General features: G+C 48.0%; 1 protein-coding gene across 2 annotated transcripts; it reads right to left on the bottom strand.

Annotated features, from left to right (window-relative positions):
* Positions 1-1,299: 1,299 nt before the first annotated feature.
* Tmbim6 (transmembrane BAX inhibitor motif containing 6) lies at positions 1,300-18,756 on the bottom strand. 2 transcript variants are annotated; one of them, XM_032886328.1, is made up of 10 exons: positions 18,666-18,756; positions 9,929-10,013; positions 9,452-9,560; positions 6,906-7,026; positions 5,914-5,962; positions 5,715-5,812; positions 5,444-5,523; positions 4,994-5,094; positions 4,294-4,369; positions 1,300-2,939 (listed from the first exon to the last, which is right to left on the bottom strand). In XM_032886328.1, the coding sequence occupies exons 2-10, from the start codon at positions 9,982-9,984 to the stop codon at positions 2,916-2,918; spliced, it is 714 nt and encodes a 237-aa protein (XP_032742219.1). In that variant the 5' UTR covers positions 9,985-10,013; positions 18,666-18,756; the 3' UTR covers positions 1,300-2,915. The 2 variants fall into 2 exon arrangements, with proteins under 2 accessions (XP_032742219.1, XP_032742228.1); XM_032886337.1 differs by having other exon boundaries at positions 18,603-18,673.
* Between the last annotated feature and the right edge of the window lie 1,469 nt (positions 18,757-20,225).

The raw sequence follows: 20,225 nt of genomic DNA, 5'->3' as shown, positions 1-20,225 counted from the left end.
GATGGCTCACTGGGTAAAGGAGACCTAAGTAAGATCCCTGGAACCCACAGAAATGTGGAGAACCCGCTCCAATCATCCCCTGACCTCCATGCTTGTGCTGTTGTCTGTCTTGCCCCCTGCCCCCACACCAACAAACTTACAATGGTTAAAATGAAGGAAATGGTGTTTAAAAGCAAAACCTCCTCCCAGACACAGTTACAAGTCACTTTGAGGTGCCTGACATTAGTAAGCAGCCAGATCTGCTGTGCTGGAGAGATGGTTCTGCAGCAGAGGCCCCAGGTCCACTTCCCAGCACGCACACCAAGCAGGACTCAAATTCTGAAAAGGACTTTCTCACAGTGCATCATTTCTGAAATAAAAATTGCACACACACACACACACACACACACACACACCCAAGGATCAATGCCTTTCCTCAGTTGAGAAAGATCTTTAGCTGGGATAGCACGTGGTGGGTTTGTTTTTTGTTTTCTAAGATTTATTATATATAAATTATACAGCACACTGTAGCTGTCTTCAGACACACCAGAAGAGGGCATCAGATCTGGTTGTGAGCCACATGGTTGCTGGGAATTGGACTCAGGACCTCTGGAAGAAGTCAGCGCTCTTAACCACTGAGCCATCTCTCCAGCCCCATGTGTTTGAACTTTGGAACACTTGGCCCTTAGCTGGTGGAGCCGTTCGGGAGGTGTGACCGTGTTGGGGCGAGGTCTGTCATGAAGGTAGGCTCTGAGAGTTATAACCATAAGTACCCTCCCTCCTCCATGATGCTCTCTTCATGGTATTTTGCCTCAGCACAAAAGTAACTCATGCAGATGGTGATTTATGGGGCCAACTAGGTCACTATAAACCAGATCCTACAATGTTCACTGCACAGCCATGGTTACGTGTCCGAGGAACAGGTGTGCAGAGACTGAAGTCATCACACAAGCACCCTTACACGATTCTCACGATGCTCCTGGGCAACAGCCTGGCCACCAGAAGTGAACGCAGGATGAGTGACACACACACACACACCCGCCCCCCGCCCAGAGCTGGTGCACATCCTAACTGTAGCAGGCACCACCACAGCCAACCCCAGCAGAGGCCAAGCTGAGGAGACGGCTCTGGAGGAGGCCTGGGCGGGACAGAGAAAATCTCAGCATTAGTGGCTGGGGCTCCAGAGCAGGAGGCCTAAGTGTGCTCCTCGCTTCTGTCTGTGCAGAGAACACACTGGGTCCAGTCAGCTCTCAGCTCCCAGTAACAAGTGTGCCAGCCCCAATCCAGCCTGCCCCTGATTTAACACACTAAGACACTAGGAAAGGTTAAGGAATTTTCTTTATTTTTTACAAATTAAGACTATGTAGATATATTTTTTTTAATCAAAAACCCCGTTGTCTTCACAGTTTGAGTTAGAGAACGCAGCTTGAGCCGGAAACAAAGAACCGGGGATAGAGTGGAGACGCAGGGAGGCCTGGGTTAAAAACCTGACAGGCATTTTATTTAAAAGTAGTTTTTTATATCTTTATCATTCTTGGCACTGTTTCTAAAGAAAAACTCCTTTTTCCCAAGCAAAAAAGCACAAGAGGTGGAGTCTGGCTTCAAGAGGTGGAACTCAGTCGGGTCCTGAGGCCTCGCGGCATCGTTTCTCTGGAGAGCTGCTGCCGTCCCTCAGGGTGTAAGCTCGAGCCAGGGGAGGCACCAGGCAAACAGGGTGGCAAGATGTCGCTCTGGGCGCACCACACCAGAAGCAGTTTCATGGGACAGTGAAGCAGCAGCCACTGTGTCAACTGCACTGGTTGTGAGTGAAGAAAGTCAAAACCACCATCCTCCTGGTAACGGGCTGTCAGGGCTTGGTAGCCAGGGCCACAACCACTCCGGTTGCCACCTCTCCATGCAGACTATGATGGCCCACAGTCTGGTCAACGGGCTTCTGCCCAAAAGACCAAAAATCTCTGGAAACAGGTGAACAAACCCAAGTAACTCAAGTACGTGTTAGTGACTGTTCTCTACGTCTGTTAGCGACTGTTCCCTGCTGCCTCGCAGTTGTCCTGACACTCCCAAATCACGTTCAGGCAGACAGACAAAAACCACTGAAGAGCCAGCCCAGCCACCCAGAGCTGCGGCCTTCCCTAAGCGTGTGTGGCAGGAAGGCCTCAGTTCGGTTAGCCGAGGCTCAGCCAGTCTCCTTCCCTGTCCTTTCCAAGACACCACAGCCACCCAGTGGAGACCAATCAGTAACAAAGGTTGACATTTAAAAAACGAAAAAGAAAAGCACAACAGGGAACCCTGGAGCCGTCTCTCCGCCTGGCCACCACACTCAGACCCTTCATGTTCCTCCCTTGTACTCGAGCCCTCCCAGCCCACAGATGGAAAGCAGGCAGACTTCCTGAGGGCCACTCAGGAGTGGGACAGAGCACTCCCTTCATCATGGCAAGGCAGAAAGGCGTTTGCCAGACTGAATTAGGCAGCAGAGGAGGGAAGCACCCACCAGAGTCCACTGTGTGGCAGCCCTGGCAGCTCAGACAGGTAAGGTCCCTCCCAAGGCAAACACACTGCCCAGCCTCACTGGAACTGAGAGCCGAACCATGGGGTCAAGAGGGTCCAGCCAGCAGTGCAGGGGTCCAGCCACAGAGGCTTGGCAGGGCGCAGACTTCTGCTCTCACTTCTCATTCTGGTACACTGGCTGCCTGAGCAGAGCAAGTGGCTGTGATGGACTGACAGAAAAGGGAGCGGAAGAACCCCAGGAGACGAAGCCAAACTCCAAACTATATTCACTAATCAGTTTTTTGATCAAAAAATTCAAAATAGAGAAAACCACAAAGTACAAAAGCTTTCCTGATGCTTTTCATTGTCATGGGACACGACACCTGTGATGTGTGCAAAGAAACGGGGCTGAGGGAGAGAAGGCGAGCTGGGAGAGGCCGATCGCCACGTCACTTCTTCTCTTTCTTTTTGTCCTACAAATGAAGAAAATCAGCTAGTTAGTCTCCCCCTGAGGTACAAACCCAAATGACTGAGTGCTGGCCAAGAGTGTTCTGGAATGTGAGCAGCAAAGCGATGAGGAGGGCTCAACCCTTGAGCCCTTCCCGCCCTAGGCAGGAGCCCAAGACACCACCCCCACGTCGGCAGCTGGGAGGAGGCAACTGCACAGCCCACATGGAGCCAGCAAGTCCGGCTCGTTCCCCCTGTGGCCCTGCACTCACGGTCTGGTATTCCTAAATCAGCTTTATAAATAAAAGCTCATTGCTTCCTCTGTGTTGGACGACACTGACTATTATGCTAGCTTCAGGGGGGAAGAATTGAGATCAACAAAAATAAGATGGAGAGATAAGGCGGGCTGCAGAGGTGGCAGTCAGGAGCCCTGGCTGCTCAGGGTTTTTCTTTTTTCTTTAAGATTTATTTATTTATTATGTATACAGTGTTCTGCTTGTGTGTATGCCTGGTGGCCAGAAGAGGACATCAGATCCCATTATAAATGGTTGTGAGCCACCATGTGGTTGCTGGGAATTGAACTCAGGACCTCTGGAAGAGCAGTCAGTGCTCTTAACCTCTGAGCCATCTCTCCAGCCCTCGGACCTGGGTTTGATCGCCGGCACCCACATGGCGGCTCACAATTCATAATTCCAGGGAATCAGTGCATACAGTATACGTGTGTGCATGCAGGCGCTCATACAAGTTCATTTAAAAAAGCCTTCAAAAATGCAGGGCAGTAAATCCCAGCACTTCAGAGGCAGAGGCAGGCAGATCTCAGTGTTTGAGATCAGCCTGGTCTACAGAGCAAGTTCCAGGTCAGCTAGGGACCAAGCAAAAATACTTTTAAAAATTCAAAGAAATTAACAAGTGGATAAACGGATCCACTTCTGACATTCACAGAGTAAGAGCTGTCACTACCGTCTTCTAGAACATCCTTCTCTGAGTCCTAACAATCTTCGTAACCTTAAACTCTTCATAAGGTGCAGCATTGCTTTCACAGCAATCGAGGTTGTCTGCCGTCTGAAACTCACCTCAGGGATTAGTTAAGATTTAGGAAATGTGGTTTTACTTAGCACAAACCTGTGTTTACCTCCTGCTTGCGGGGCCTGCCTCTCACACACTTCTGTTCTACACAGTGTATAATCCACCTTTCAAGACCTCCCATCTCCCAGAGGTTGAGCAGGAGCCCCGCCTTCCCTCCTGTGCGGGCTGCACGCTGACTAACCTTCTCTTTTTTTTTTTCCTTTTCTTTTTTTCAGAGCTGGGGACCGAACCCAAGGCCTTGTGCTTGCTAGGAAAGCGCTCTACCACTGAGCTAAATCCCCAACCCTGACTAACCTTCTCATTGAAGGCCAGGATCAGCATGAGCTTCCTGAAGAGTGTAACGAAGTCCAAGAAGAGGTCAATGCAGTGCCTGAAAGAGAAGAACCGGTTCATTCTCCGCTCCTTCAGCAGGCAAAGCCAAGGGAGCCACCCAACTGGGGGGTCACTTCTCTAACACTCCACCCCACCAAGAAACAGTCGGGATCCTTTTCAACTCAATAAATCCACAAGGCATCAGGACACCGCGATCTGAACTGAGACAGTCTAAGCCCGGAACTACCCACTGCCAATACCTAGTGAGGAGACCGAAAGAAAGGCACTCTACTTGACAAGTTAGGCCCACCCTTCAGTCCCACTGGAAAGCAGAGGAAAGGAGAATGCTCCTTTACCTCTGGCTGCCTAGCGGTGGAGCGGTTAGCATGGTGCCCTGCCAGGGGCAGAGCCTAGTGGCAGTCCGCCTGGCCTGCTTGAGGTCAAGCCCGGATTGTCCGATTGCCGACTGTCCGGAGAGTGTGCTCACCTAGCACCGATCAGGCCCCGTGTAATCCGGCACTGCAGAGACGGCTAGGCAAGCCTTTAATCCCAGCACCAACTCAGGAAATAGAGGACCAAAATTCAAGGTCATCCCTAGCTACGCAGTGAGTTCACGCGTACGTACAGTTGGGATGGACGGTGTCTCGGCCTGTGCTCACCAGGCAGAGCGTCCCACACTTACCAGATGTAATCCTTGTCTCCGTGTTCAGCCTTTTCAATAATGAGCTGAGTGTCGAAGAGGACAAAGCCACACATGACCAGCAGCCCCATGTACAGGTTTGCCTAACAAAACCAAGAGATGAAGTTACATGCTGTAGTTAGTGCAGTGAGAAAAACAACGAACTTGCAAAAACATCACACTAACCCAGAAGTCCATGTTACTTCCCAAAACACAATCCTGCTCTCACACCTTGGGCTCACAAGTCTGAACTGAGTAAAGCCTGTTCTCCTGAGCTGCTAACCATGTCTTCCCGCGGAGGCAGAGGCTATGTCCTATGAAGTCTCCAGGTTTGAAGGGCATTACCCAAGAAAGTGCGTGCATTAGAAGGTTCTCCTCTTCTGATTTAGTTAGGTGAGAAAATGCACTAGGCAAACAGCCGCTGGAAAGTTCCAGTTCCCTATAAAATCTCACCTGGAACAGCCAAATGGATCCAAAGAAAAGGTTCCCCAGAGAGGACACGAACATGAGGCTCATGGCTGACATCAAGATACCTGTAGGACACGGCAAAAGTGTCAGCAGAAAAACCAAAGCAAGCCACAGACAATCACCTCAAGACCATTCCTAACCTCCCCCAAATGAAGGCTTTTTTTAATGTCACCCGAGTCCCAGAGATCTGAGGTAGAAAACACGGCCTAGTGACCGTGGGCTAGAGCAGAGCCCAGAGCCCGTTTCCAGTCCATACCTCCCAAAAAGAGGTAACTCCGGCGCCTGGCGTAGAGGGCACTCAGGCTGAAGCAGGTGAAGATCATGGCCGTGCCCATGAAGGCCGTGGGGAGGATGCTGTGGAGGACAAAGCCGTGAGCTGGGAACTACAGTGGTGTGGCCTGCATTTAGGAGGTGGCCACAAAGGTGTGAAGACGTAAATAAGACAAGACAGTTACCTGGGGTTGATGGCAATGCACAGCTCCAGGGCAGGTCCCAGGCCAACTCCTGGAAGCAAACCCGGACAAACGTCACATCCGTTCTGAGGGCCTCATACACCCAAAACAGTTGTTACTCTACCCTTCCCTCAATGCTCACGAGAATAGAGAATTCATATAGTCCTCATAACTCAAAACCATGGATGTCTTCAGAAGACGAGAAATTAGGAAGAGTGAAAAGGCAAACGTCAAAGGTCTGAGACTGCGCAGCTGTGCAGGGCGTCACGTGGCAACAGAGGAGCAACTTGTCCCAGCCCAACACTTCTATGCTGATTCCTCTTCTGAGAACCTACCCCAATACCTTAACACTAGTGCTCCTGGAGCCTTACGTCTTAATTCCTAAATCTCTTCCTTTCTAAAATTCTCAACACCAGATAGATTATAGACTATCCCTGAAAACTGGGTATGGATCAGTGTGCTGAGTTTTACAGTACTTTACTACACAGCTCGAGACTTGTTTCCTTTATGAGAATTCCAAAAGAGATGAACTTTTTTTTTCTAAGACAGGATTTCTCTGTGTAGCCCTGGCTGTCCTGGAACTTGCTTTGAAGACCAGGCTGGCCTCACAGAGATCTGCCTGCATGTGCCACCACATCCAGCAAGAGATAAACTTTTGCCTAGATACGCCTAGTTCATGTCTACCATTTAAAGTCCTGAACCTCATTCATTTAATACTTAAAAATGTCACAGTTGCTAGCTACAAAGCGCCAGCTAGACTGTGCTTAACCGCATATGCAAGGTGGACTCAAATCAAACACGGGAACAGTGCAAAGCCAAGCAAGCAACCAGCAGCACAGTCTCCTGACGGTGAGCACAGCAAGGAGCCGGAAGGGAGAAATCATAGCAATGGAATGCAATTATGGAACCTACACAGAGAGCTGTTCTGATCCGCCACTTGGAACGTCAGCGCTAACACTGCACCTTCCCCTGCCCGAGACAACCTGGTCACATACCTGTAAGGAAGGCGAAGCCAGCGAGCAGTCCCAGCCTCTTCTGCTCCGTCTCATGGCTGTGAGGTGTGGCCATCAGGCAAATCATCAAGGCCAGGGCGCCCAGGGCAGAGAGCAGGCCAGCCTGTGGGGCCAGGCAGAAACAAGCATGAAAGGTGCACACGCGGATGTTTAATACTCATTCGACATTCTAACACCTGCTTCTTCACCTACACGCAGAGGAAAAGTAGGGCAACCAGAAGCCTTGAAGGTGAGGAAGGGCCAAGACCATGGTCGATACCAAAGGCTCTTTGTGGTCCATCAATTACAGAACTACTCAAGGCAAAAGGAAGACAAGCCAAACCTCGAAGTGCTAGACAGGCACTGCCTCTGTCATAAGCAGAAATGACCTCTTTTTGTCCACTTAAAAGAAAGGGGGGTTGGGGTTGGGGATTTGGCTCAGTGGTAGAGCGCTTGCCTAGCAAGCGCAAGGCCCTGGGTTTGGTCCCCAGCTCCGAAAAAAAAAGAAAAGGAGGGGAAAAACACCACCTCATGACCTGAGCTGTTTGATTCCCCAGGGCTCAGAAGTTAAAGGAAGAAACTCTCGCACTATGGCCCACACAGGGCTGTGTGCACATGTGTACATCCTCATGGCTGATAGGATGTGGAAGACTGGCAGTTGGGGGTGGGTGTTCTTGGGGTCTGGCAGACTCTGCTCTGCAGTACTGGCATCACAGGTGCAAAGTGTCGCCTGCCTTCTAGGTTTAAAATCGCTCAGCTTAACATTAGTTTTGCTGACGATAACGTTTTTTTTTTTTTTTTTTGGTTCTTTTTTCCGGAGCTGGGGACCGAACCCAGGGCCTTGCGCTTCCTAGACAAGCGCTCTACCACTGAGCTAAATCCCCAACCCCTGATAACAATTTTTTTAAAAGGAAACCCTGCCCACAGGTATTAGAACTCACTGAGGATGATCAGTGGCCCTGAAGCCCTGCCCTTAGAGCTGCAGCTCTGTTCTCTGCTGAGAGCAGTTCTAAGTCCCCATGGACTAAATTAGGAACCGAGGGTTCCAGGAAACAGAGGTTTCTGCAATCCTCTGGTCACATATTTACAAAATGATTATTAATGCACAGCCTTGCTGTGTGTGTGTTTCTTTCTAAGGACACTTATTTACCATGGACTGTGGATCCCCAGAGCTGATTAAAACAAACACACTTTCTTCTCCCTAAAGTAAATCAACGGTCAGGCTAGACAGCACTTCAGCATCATAACATGGCAAAATCCGCAGCAAAACATAAAACGGGGCAGGTCACAGTGGTGTCTGCCTCTGACTGCGCGCCTCCCAGCCAGGACCACACCAGAGGCAGCTTTCTAAGAGTTCATGCACACCAGGCTGCTGTGCAGCTCAGCGGTAAGAAGCATGGATGACGCTCTGGGTTCAATCCCCAGACACAAAAAAGCACAGAAGTGGCTTTTACTAGGCCTGTCACGGAACACGTGAGTGAAGCATGTCCCAACTCTCCTGGGCACGCTACTTCACACGTCTGCAACAGTGCTGAGCAGTGACCCGAGGGCACTTTAATCCTCAAACACGTCAGTCTGCATTGAGAACGGACTGCATTTTACATTACTTCAAACGAACACAACCAAAAAAACATGGACCTAGAACTTGCTTTGAACTCAAGATCAAAGCCTTGCCCTTTTGAGAGCCATTTGTCATATACTCCTTGGCAGGAGATGCCTGAACAAAAGGCAGCCCATGACAGTGGCCTATGCCAACATAAACACACCCTGTGCCTATGCTGAGAACAGGCCCTCTAAGGCTCGGATGCTAGCAAACGTCAAACTTCTTGGTTATTCTTTTTTTTTTTTTTTTTTTTCGGGGCTGGGGACCGAACCAGGGCCCTTGCTCTACCACTGAGCTAAATCCCGGGTTATTCTTTAAAAATAAAAATGTGCCTTCTACTTCTGCAGGTCAAACCCAAACTCTCCTCTGTAAGACAGCAAGGCCTTGAAGGTTTCATGTGGGCATGAAGATAATTAAATGGGTCAAATCTGTACAAGTCCCAATCTTGCCTCTTACGACAATTAGCGTCCCATACTCACTGAGGCAACAGAGGAAAAGGTGGGACAGCACCATGCCAAGGAGTGCCAGCACCTAGTTCAAGCTGAGAATGGGGTCTTGTATGTCCATCAACATCAGCCATATACCAAGTGCCCAGGGGAAGAGATTGCTGTGCTCAGAGGGTCTACAGGGAAAGTTACCAATAAATTCAAATGGCTTCATAATGTCATAATATTGGCTGGCTGAGTTCTGAATCAAACTATTGATAAAGATATTAAAGAGGTGCATAGGAGGGGTTGGGGATTTAGCTCAGTGGTAGAGCGCTTGCCTAGGAAGCGCAAGGCCCTGGGTTCGGTCCCCAGCTCTGAAAAAAAAGAACCCCCCCCCCAAAAAAAAAGAGGTGCATAGGAATAGGCAACCCTATTAGAGTCTGTGCTGTTGACAGAGAAAAACTTGAATGAATGAATGAATGAATGAATGAAACAAACAAACAAACAAACAAACTTACCTGGATGAAACGTGTGACCACATGGACATAGGCCCCTGCCGCTGCCACAAACATGCACAGTGCAAAACTGGCGTAGACCTTCTTTAGGTGCTGCTGTGTGGGGGGAGTTCTAGGAAAGAAGTTTGACCCATCATGTCTTGAGGCATTGACTCAACTAAGCTACAAACTCTTCCCTCTCTTCTTTGCCAGAGGAATAAGTGAAAAGTTTTTGAGATACTTTGGGAAGAACATATTATAATAAAATGTTTGGAAAGTGAGTTAACAGAATTTTTAAATGCTGGAGAAGAGCCCAAACCCAAAAATACACGAGCACTGAGCAACCAAACCAGAACCAATGACTTGCCAGAGACCACACAGCACCCCTAGAACCTGGCCACTTAGGCTTCTCTGCGATTTGGCCAATTTGTTTATTAACGCTTATAAAAGAAACTAGGGACAACCAGAAATGCAAGGGCCATAGCAGGTTAAATCACTTACATGTGGGAAAATTTTAAGAGGGCATCAAAGTTGATCTTCCGATCAAATATATTCATGGCTCCAAGTCTGTTCAGCGCAGCCTCCGCTGAGAAGAAAACAAAGCTTGTTTATAGACACGAGGACACTTAAGCACAGGTACCTTATTTAAAAAAAAAATAAGTTTTGAAAACTTAAAAGTTCCCCATCTCTCTTCAAAAGACATGAAACATCTTCTCCCTAAAAGTATTTTACTATCATTTGATTTCTCTTACTTTACAAAGTAATTACAATTTTTAAAGAACAAACTCGTCCTTGAAAAAGACAGTTTATAAGAAAAATTTTCAATTAGCGTCTGGTTAAAGGAACCTACTGGCATCAGAGCATTCTTTTTGTGGTTTCTGGTTTTAATTCTTTGAGTGTGGTGTCATGTGGAGATCAGAGGTCAACTTCTGGGAGTGATTCTCACCTTCCACAGGTAGCACTTGGTGTTAAGGACTGAAACTCAAGGCTCGCACAGCCAAGTGCTTCCATTATGCCATTGCTTCAAGATACTAGAGAATGCGCTCAGAAAAGGGATCTCAAAGATTTAAAAAAAAAAAAAAATGCTATAAGGACATTTACTTATTTACTTCAGACATGGTCTCACTATATAGTCCTAGCTGGCCTCATGTTATTTTATGGGTATGTGTGTGTATATGTGTGTACATGTGTGCACTGGAGTGTGTGTATACATGCATCTATGTATGCATATGCGTGTGTGTGTGTGTGTGCGCGCGTGCGCATATGTATGCGAGCATATGGGCACCACATGAACATAGTGCCCCAGAGAGTATGTGATTACATGGAGCTGCAGTTAAAGGAGTTTGAGTCACCTAATAATGGGTGCTGATAACCAGTCAGGGCTTCTGTAAGAGCTGCAAGTGCGGGTTGGGGATTTAGCTCAGTGGTAGGGCCCTTGCCTAGCAAGCGCAAGGCCCTGGGTTGGTTCCCAGCTCCGAGAAAAAAAAAAAAAAAAAAAAAAGAGCTGCAAGTGCTCATAACTGCGGAGTCACCAATCCTGCTCCCTCCAGACCTTTCTGTTTGTCTGTTTATCTTGTTATGTAGACCAGGCTAGCCTTGAACTCAGCTCTGCCCACCTCTGCCTCCCAGGTGCTGGGACAAAAGGCACGCCCCACCATGCCTGGCTTCCTTGGACTCTTACAGAAAGATTATAATCATATACATACTCCCTTATTTCTCTTTAAATCTTTGCGTGTTATTTGTGTGTGCTCCCTCAACTGTATGTGTGCGACTGTGGACTTGTGCTTGTCACAGCATGTTGAGCTCAGGATGATGGCCTTGGGCCTCACTTCCTCTTTGAGACAATCATTTTGTTCTCACTACTACAGGGGCCAGGCTAGCTGGCCTGGGAGCTTCTAGGGATTTTACTGTCTCTGCCTTACCCCCCCACACACACACACCCCACACACCTCTCTCCCCCCCCCCCCACTCACTACGCCTGGCTTTTACAGGGTTCTGAGGACTCAAATTCAGGTCCTTAACATTTTCATGGGAAACATTAGTAACTGAGCCACCTGGGGGGGGGGGGCTAAATGTTAATCCACTTTTCCCTCCTCCACACAGAGCAGTATTTTGCATAAAGACTTGAAATATTTTTCCTAAGCGGTTTATGCAATGCTCTAATATATGGATCCTGAAAACTCACCAAAACCACAAATTGACTGATGGTGGCACTATCCCTGTGTACAACCGTATGCCAATTTCCCAGCAGGTCCCAGAGTTGACAGCATTTCAGAATCAAAGCAGGGAGTCTACCACCCCCTTCCCACTGTGACCCTTGGGGAGCCAACATGTGGGCAGTGTAACCGCCTTCCCGACACTCCAGAAACTTAAAAGCAAAATCCAAAACCCAACCAAACCATATCCAGGCTACATCCCGCCAACACCATAAAGCCAGATTAAGTGTTGCTCCTCCTCTCTCTGCAACCCCAGTCTACACACTCAGATCTAAGCAAGAGCCTTCATTTCTCCTAGTTCTCGCACACAGTGCCCATTCTAGTCCTAATCTGCCAAGAAGGGGGAGGGAGAAGGGGAAGAACCATAACCTGCAGTCAAAGTTACAGTCCTAAAGTCAACTCCAAGGGAACCATCACAAGCTAACAGCTGGCTTCCACATCCCCTCCTTCCTCATCACGACCCTGCTTACCTGACTCCTATCAATTCAGCTCCTAAGAACAGATCTGGAGAGGCTGCAAAACCTACTACAGCTGCTGCTCTCCTCGCCAAGTCACTGGCCCTTGCACCCTCTTGATCCAGATGGTGCAACTATTGCAGGCTGTTGCAAGGCCAAGCAGTCTTCCATAACCACGATGAGTTCATTCTCCAGAGAGCACACGTACAGGTCGGTACAATCCAGCAACTGGAAAGTGTCTTGAAGGCTTCCATTAACACCCCTAATGACATCCCCAGGGAGAACCTGCAACCTATAGTCAAGTTTCTCCGCTCTCACAGCCCAAGTGCGAATGCACATCTATCTTGCTTCCAATTTCAAGCACCAGCGGGGGAGGGGACCTAAAATACCCAGGGGATTGTTAGTCAGAAAGGGGCAATACTCATGTAATCAGACCCCTCTGAGGGGAAACTGACAGAGCACAAAGAACTCTTCTTTTCCAGTTTGCTCTTTGACAAGTTCCAGAAGGAACTGCTGCCACTTTCTGAGGCTTTCAATTTAAAAAAAAAAAAAAAGGCAGGGGCTGCAGGGGGTTCAGCAGGTGCGAGCTGGCTGCTCCTTCCCAGGACCAGGCCTAGCACCCACATGTCTGCCACAGCTGTAAGCATGTATTTGCACACAAAACACTCACACAGTTTTTAAAAAAAACGGTTAAGACTTCTGCAGAAACCTGTGGGTATATCAAGTATTTAGTTTTACCTGACTAAGTCACACACTCCACCCTTCCTCCTCCGCATCGCTGCAAAATGCAGTCTCACTGCACAGCCAAACCTTTCATCCCGAGTGTCCCAAGTACTAGGATTGCATTCGTCACACCAGGGTAAAACGTCCAGTGTTTCGTTTCACTACCTATTTCAATTTTAAAAACAACAACAGGGTTCCTCCATGTGTCCCTGGCTGTCCTGGAACTTGCTTTGTGGACCAGGCTAACCTCAAACTTAGAGATCCATCAGCCTGCCTGTGCCTACTGAGTGCTTGGATTAAAGGCCAAACCTCAGCCAAATCTTAAGTGAAATATGTTAACTGCAGCAACTTTAATTCTGTTACTGAGGGGTGGGAGAGCAATGAAGGTCCAAGAGATGGCTCACGGGTAAAAGCACTGGCTTTGCGGCCTGAGAACTGGGTTCCATCCCCAGGTCCCACAGTGAATGAAGAGTGCTGACTCTCAGAAGTCCTCTTCTGGCCTCCACATAAATGCTGGGTCATGTACACACCCAGAGTCACACACAGCACACAGCATGAACACACACAGTAGTAAAGTCCTCTTCATAAATGCTGGGTCATGGGGGCTGGAGAGATGGCTCAGTGGTTAAGAGCATTGGCTTCTTTTCCAGGTCCAGAGTTCAATTCCCAGCAACCACATGGTGGCTCACAACCATCTGTAATGGGATCTGATGCCCTCTTCTGGTGTGTCTGAAGACATCTACAGTGTACTTATATACATAAAATAAAAAATGCTGGGTCATGCACACATCTACGGTCACACACAGCATGTACACACACACAGTAATAAACCTTCTAAAATTGTTTTAAAGTAGTAATGTATATACTTAATGTACATGTCATATTTCACTTTGGAAATGTTAAAATGGGGAAAAGCAGGTCTCAGAAGGAAGGAAGTATAGTTTTGCTCCAGAGTTATTCCAAATTATCAAGAATAAAAGTATAAATGGATAAAAATGTCCCCTTAAGGTTTTGTTTCTGGTTTTGAGACAAGAGTCTCACTATGTAGCCCTGGCTAGTCTGGTACTTACAAAAGAAATTCAACTGCTCCTGCCTTCCTGGTGCACGCTGCCATGCCTGGCCCCGAACTACACATTTCAAAATATACTGGAGTATAGCTCACTTGCCTTGCCCTAGGCCAATCCCAGAGACTACATAAATATTATTATCCCAGTGTATGCAGTCCAAACTGACCCACAATCCACTCTAATATTTCTGATATACAACTAAGACTATTACACAAACCAACAACTCAGGCACGGTGATTCAGCTCTGTAAGATCAGCAGTGGGAGATAAAGCCAGGGTAAATTTAACTTTGAGGGGTAACCTGGGCTAAATAGTGAAGCTTAGTCTTAAAAAAGAAAATCACTGATCTCATCATAAACTCAGATCCCTAGTTTTAGAAAAACACAAGTCTTAAAATAGCACGATTATTTACACAAAATTAAATGGCAGTGCCTCCTGAGGTCATGGGAAATTTGCTTATACTGCATATATAAAAAAATAAATGCTCAAGTGTTTTAATTACAACCAAAACCCTTTGACTATTTTTTGATTTTTCGAGACACAGACACACAGGTTTCTGTGTGGCCCTGGGTGTCCTGGAACTAGATCTGCAGACCAGGCTGGTCTTGAACTCAAGACATCCGCCTGCCTCTGCCTCCCAAGTTCTGGGATTAAAGTCATGCACCACAACCGCTTTAAGGCAGAGGAACTCCAAGGATTAACAGAATCTATCAAATTGTGTGATGCACATATTGCTACAGCTTTGTTGAAGTGTCACCAAAACTGTGGTTAACAGGGCCAGTCTCCTCTGCCAAAGCCAACCCAAATTATACAACAAAAAGCAAGAGCTGGGAGAAACATACCATTAATCCTGGCATTCTGGAAGGCTGAATAGGATAGAAGGTTCAGCAAGTCCTGGGTTTCAGAGACTTACTAAAAACAAAACCACCCCCAGCCTGAGGGCATGGCTCAGTGACAGAGCACTTGTCTAATGTGATCAAGGCCCGCCCTACATTCAACCACCAGTATTCAAACACACAGAGACACATGCACGCACAACAAAAACTTGCAGGTTTACTGCATGGCTGCGCCAAGGGAGAGCCAGGTCTTTCTGTGACCTCTTGCTTGGGGATAAAGCCTATTCGGTCTTGTTAAATCCCTCGTGTCTGGTCCAGATACCCTTCTTACCCTTGTCCTAAAACAAAAGATCATTTTCTAACAACGGCTGTGCCTTCCAAGTGTGTACATGCACACACAAAACCTGCAGTGCTGGACAGAAGCTCAGTGCTTTCAAAGCATGCAAAAGGCTCTGCTCACCACTGAACAAAAACTGTATTCATCCTGAAGGCTTAGCAATACTTCTCTACAGGAGAGTGAGGTTAGACAGATAAGGAGGAAGGATAAGAAAACAAACCGAAATCTGAAAGAACTTGATAAAACCCACTTCTAGTTTGAACTCCCTCTGTTTAAATAAAGCCCTCTAACACATTCACACTGTCCTTCCTCCCCAGAGGGCAGATAAGACAATCCAAGGTGTCCAGTCTGAACTAAGGCCGAGTCTACATCATGAAACAGGGGCTCTCAACCCTCCTAATGCTGTTCCTTGTGCTGTGGTGACTGCCAGCCACAAAATTATTTTCTTTCATAGTTCATAACTATAATTTTGTTAGTTATGAATCATAATGTCTGCTGTAGGACAGCTGCTTTGTGACCCCAGGTTGAAAGGTGCTGTCCCAAGGAGACCTGAAGTTCTAGAGCTCTTGAATCAAAAATCTCAGGGTTAAGCTACCTCTGTATTAATCTCTGGAGGGTTGCCTCAGAACCAACACAGTCATTACTAAAAAATGCCTACCACTTGCAATTTCTTTGAGACAGGGTCTCTCTCTATAGCCCTGGCCATTCTATAACTCATAGAGCAGGTTGGCCTTGAACTCAGAGACCGGACTGCCTCTGCCTTCAGAGTTCTGGGGTCAGAGGGGTATGTGCCACTTCACCTGGCTCAAATTTATTATTTTGAACCAACTCTGAAACTACTCAATCTCTTACTCTAAAACCACAACTCTTTGGCAGAAGTGAAGCATACAAAGGCTTCGATGTCTTAAGCACATAATCTTCCATTAGAAACCAGCAATCCCTCCTCCCCCACTGTTTAACCCCCCCAAAGAACAAGCATAATCAAGAACAAGAGAGACCTGTAACTTCGAGATTGACTTTTCTGTGCATTCCTGTTTTCCCTGCATCTGAGCCAGGGGGCCAGAATCTGTGGAACTGGAGTTAGGGACAGTTGTGAGCTGCCATATGGAAGAACAGTAGTGCTCTTAACCACTGAGTCATCTCCCAAGCCCCAAACCCACAACTTCAAGTCACCCTTCCTCAGCTAGCGCGGCAGATCCTACTCAGATGCAAGCCTTTCCCTCTACTGTATTCAGGAAATGTACACTACCATGAAATCTGGTTAGAAACTCTCCGGAAACAAGGATGAACTAGAAGGCATCCTTACCAGATCCTACAGCCAAGTCAAAGTACCAATATGTAGAAGGGAGAACATCCTGAGTGGCTGGTTCCCCAGAGAGAGATTAATACCCCTGGGTAGTTTACGAAATAAAACGAAACTTTTCAGGTCAGTGCATTCTCTCTAATGGTAACAAGGGTCAATTTTGATCCCTTCTGGATGTGCAGGGACAGGGTTCAAGATGGTTGAATTAACAAAACAGAAGGGGCGAGGCAGGTCATTTACAGCCTAGTATTTAGTTAAATGTGTAAAGTATTTGACTTACTAGTCTAGATGTTAAATGTATACACCAAGGTACAATATTAGCTTCATATTAAGTCCAAGCAGGAAAGAGTCCCACATTAAAGGTGTTTCTTTTTCCTAATGGGAGTGTAATAGTGGTACTAGAACCAGATCTGGAGTTTCAAATCCTGCTTTTTCTACCACAAAACCATGAGAAAAGAGTTTTACTTAATCTCACTTCCCTCTCTAACCATAACATAACATAACATAACACGATTAATACCAGTTCTACTGACTTAAAAAGAAACACACCGGGGGTTGGGGATTTAGCTCAGTGGTAGAGTGCTTGCCTAGCAAGCGCAAGGCCCTGGGTTCGGTCCCCAGCTCCGGAAAAAAAAAAAAAGAAACACACTGAAGACTCCCCTACAGGGTGCTAACCCAGTCTTAGTATGGATCTGACCGACATCAGATAGTTAGAGCAGGGGAGGCAGAACCAGCTTCAGGTCTCCTGACCTTTCCAGTGCAGTGCCGTTTCACCCACAACAGGAAAGCACGCTTCAATAAGACAATTCCATAACTCCCTAGAACATATGTCGGTCCCTCCCACAATGCATTTTTTAGCATTTCTACCAAGACCAGGAACTTTATCTGTAACAAGGAGGAAAAACTGGAAATGCTAATGTCTCCTTTTCCTAGTGGTTAGGAAAGCAAGGCTTCATTCAGATCGACAGGGAGAACAGGACTCAGGTGCGGAACCTGATTTCCCCATGATGAATAATGGAAGGGGAAAACTGTGGATCCAAGTTACAGGTTGCGTTTCTCAAACTCTCCGGCCATTCTCTACTGGTGGAAAACCTAAGGAACCTAAAATGTCTGCTTGTTCTTCAAGTGAAAACAATTTAGACAAAAGAAACGCCAAAGAGAATAAATGTAACAATTACGGACTTAAGTGTGTTCGCAGAAGGCATGAAAAACATGATTATGCAATCCAGGGACATCTTTCTTGAACCATACAGCCGCAAGATAAACTAAATACAAGTATTAATAAATAACTACAAAGTCTGCCATTGACCTTCAGCCTTAAAACTCTCTTCTGTGTTTCAAGCAGTCAGCTCGTCTAAAGTGTTACACATTCACAGGTAGTCTGTGTAACTGGAGAGTCTCAAGTTCACAGTGGTTTTGTTGTTTGGCCAAAAGAAGCCTGATTGGACAGGCAAAGCAAGCTGGCACCAGACAACTTGTTTTTTGTTGTCGTTTAAAAAAGAAAATAAAAGAAACGAAGGCAGGCAAGCCAGAGCCTACTTATCAGAGGCTTAGTAAGTCAGTCCAAAGGAAACAGCGCCCATCGCCGCCCTTCCGGAGCAGACTTTGGGGCTCACCCAGGGTTCAGGATCAAGCAATCAAGGCCACCTCACCTGTCCAGAGGTAACCAATCAGATCAGAGTGGGGCTGCTCCGTGGGGCGGGGGAGCCAGGCCAAGCTCGGGGCTTCTCACCTCGGCCTCTACCGTTGGCTTCTAAGTAACTAAGGAATCTCGCGTGTCACAGAGAAGTGTGACATCACCTAGCCCGCCGTGACAGGGCAGTCTGCCTAACCGGGCCTACCTCAAGTCCCCAACCCGGACGGCTCACCCAGGCGAGGCGGAGGAACCCGAGGAGCAGCCGAGCAGCGATCGCTGGGTGGGGCGGAGTGACCACAACGACACAGCTTTCCCTTTCGTTTACCTCAAAGTCAGGAGTGAGGGACTTGTCCCGAATTCAAGGCCTCAACTCGACTGAGGGGAAAAGGACGCAAGCGAGGGTCGCTAAGAGGCCTTCGCCACCACAAAGACAGGCCCAACTGCCCGAGAGACCCCGCAGACTCGCCCCCGTCGGGGCTGCTGCGCATGCGCGGCACTAGTTCCTCCGCGTCCCTCCCCGCTCAGCTTTCCTTCGATCTCGACGCAGAGTAGGCCGGGTTCCCTAAGGAGCTGATCTATCCGAAAGCGGAAGCTACTACCCACTCCCGCTCTTGCTCCGTCAGTATCCCTCACTCCAGGCTTGCCCGATCCTAGCTTCGCACGTACCTTCTTAGCCCACCTCTTCGGAGCTTCCCCGCTCGGCTAAAACCGGATGTGCTCTGAGTGTCCGGGGGTTGGCACTGGAAGTCTACCCACATCCGCCCCCCAGGGAAGCCCCGCCCTCAGACCCGCCCAGGCAAGTTTTCATTGGCCCCTGGCTGCGCTGCTGCCTGTCCGTTGGCTGCATGTTCATAAACAGCAGCCGCTTTCGTCAGCATCATTGGCTAATACCCTTTGCCAATCAAGACTGTGGCCACCAACCGGCACCTTAGCATAGGCCTCCGCCTTCTTTCCCCATAAGAAGATGGGACGTCGGTCTGGCGACCCATGGAGCAGAAAAAGTGAAGTGGGGCGTGTTAGGCTTAGACTGCTGTTGCGTGAAACCACCCATGACTCTAAAATGTCCCAAGATGCTGATTTTAGGCATCTTTTGGAATGGTAAAGAAAGAAAGTGAGGCAGCCCTCCCTGGGATCTTTTGTTTGTTTGTTTTGTTTTTTGAGACAGGGTTTCTCTGTCCTGGCTACCCTGGAACTCATTTTGTAGACCAGCCTCCAAAGTGCTGGGATTAAAGACATATGCCACCGACGCCCGGCTTCTTCGAGACATTTTAACATTGAATATAATGGAGCTTAAGCTTCAGAGCACATTTGAAGCTCCAGCCATTCTATAAGGACCCAGGGACTCTATCCTGGAGGGTCTGAGGCCACCTGGTAGCCCTGGAGCCCCAAGCAAATTGGCCACAAAGACCACAACCACCCTCCCGGAAGTGGGTGGTTCTTTGTTGTTACCACACGCCCTGCAAGTCAGGTGTGAACAGGGCAGCAAAGACCTGATCTTGCAATTCTAACCAGCTCTTTAGAGACCTGGCCAAGGGCAGTCAAAGAGCAAGAGGCTCCCCCACGCCCTCCGGCTTAGGGCATGTCCCCTAGTTGGAGCACAACCTGTGCAAGAACTAGTAAGGAGCTATGAAGCTAATTTTAAAAGAAAAAAAACAAAACGAACAATATTTTATTTTATTTTTTATTTTTGTGGCTTATGCCACAAATCGATTTCACAACTCATTAGTACTGAAATCACAAGTACAAAATGGGCCCCAGCTGGAGCCTGGGTGGTTGAGGGCTGCATGCTGAAACAGGGCCCTGGAGGACTCCAGAGGGAGGTAGTGTGAGGAGTGTGTAGGGTAAAGGTAGAGAACCATCAGAGCACCTCAGCGCTGGTTCTGGCAAAACCCTTCAGCTGACCATGGTCTGGGCCAAGCTTTTACCTACCCACTCAGGAGGTAGTCTGGTCTACAGAGCAAGTTCCAGAACAGCTAGAAATACCCAGAGAAACCATGGAGAAACAGGGTGTGGAGGTGGGGGTGGAGAGTAGGGGGAGGGGCAGACCAGAGACAGAAAGACAGAGACAGACAGGAGGGGGGAGGAGAAGGGGAGGAGGAGGGGGGAGGAGGGGGGAGGTGGTGGTAGGAGGTAGTAGGAGGAGGAGGGAGGAGGAGGAGGAGGTGGTGGTAGGTGGTGAAGAGATGTGGGGGAAGCAACTAGCATTCTAGATTTGGATCTGTAGTT

This window comes from Rattus rattus, chromosome 1 (assembly GCF_011064425.1).
Source record: "Rattus rattus isolate New Zealand chromosome 1, Rrattus_CSIRO_v1, whole genome shotgun sequence".
Classification (NCBI taxonomy): domain Eukaryota; kingdom Metazoa; phylum Chordata; class Mammalia; order Rodentia; family Muridae; genus Rattus; species Rattus rattus.
Note: the sequence above shows the minus strand (reverse complement) of the source record. Positions and strands in the feature narration are given on the sequence as shown.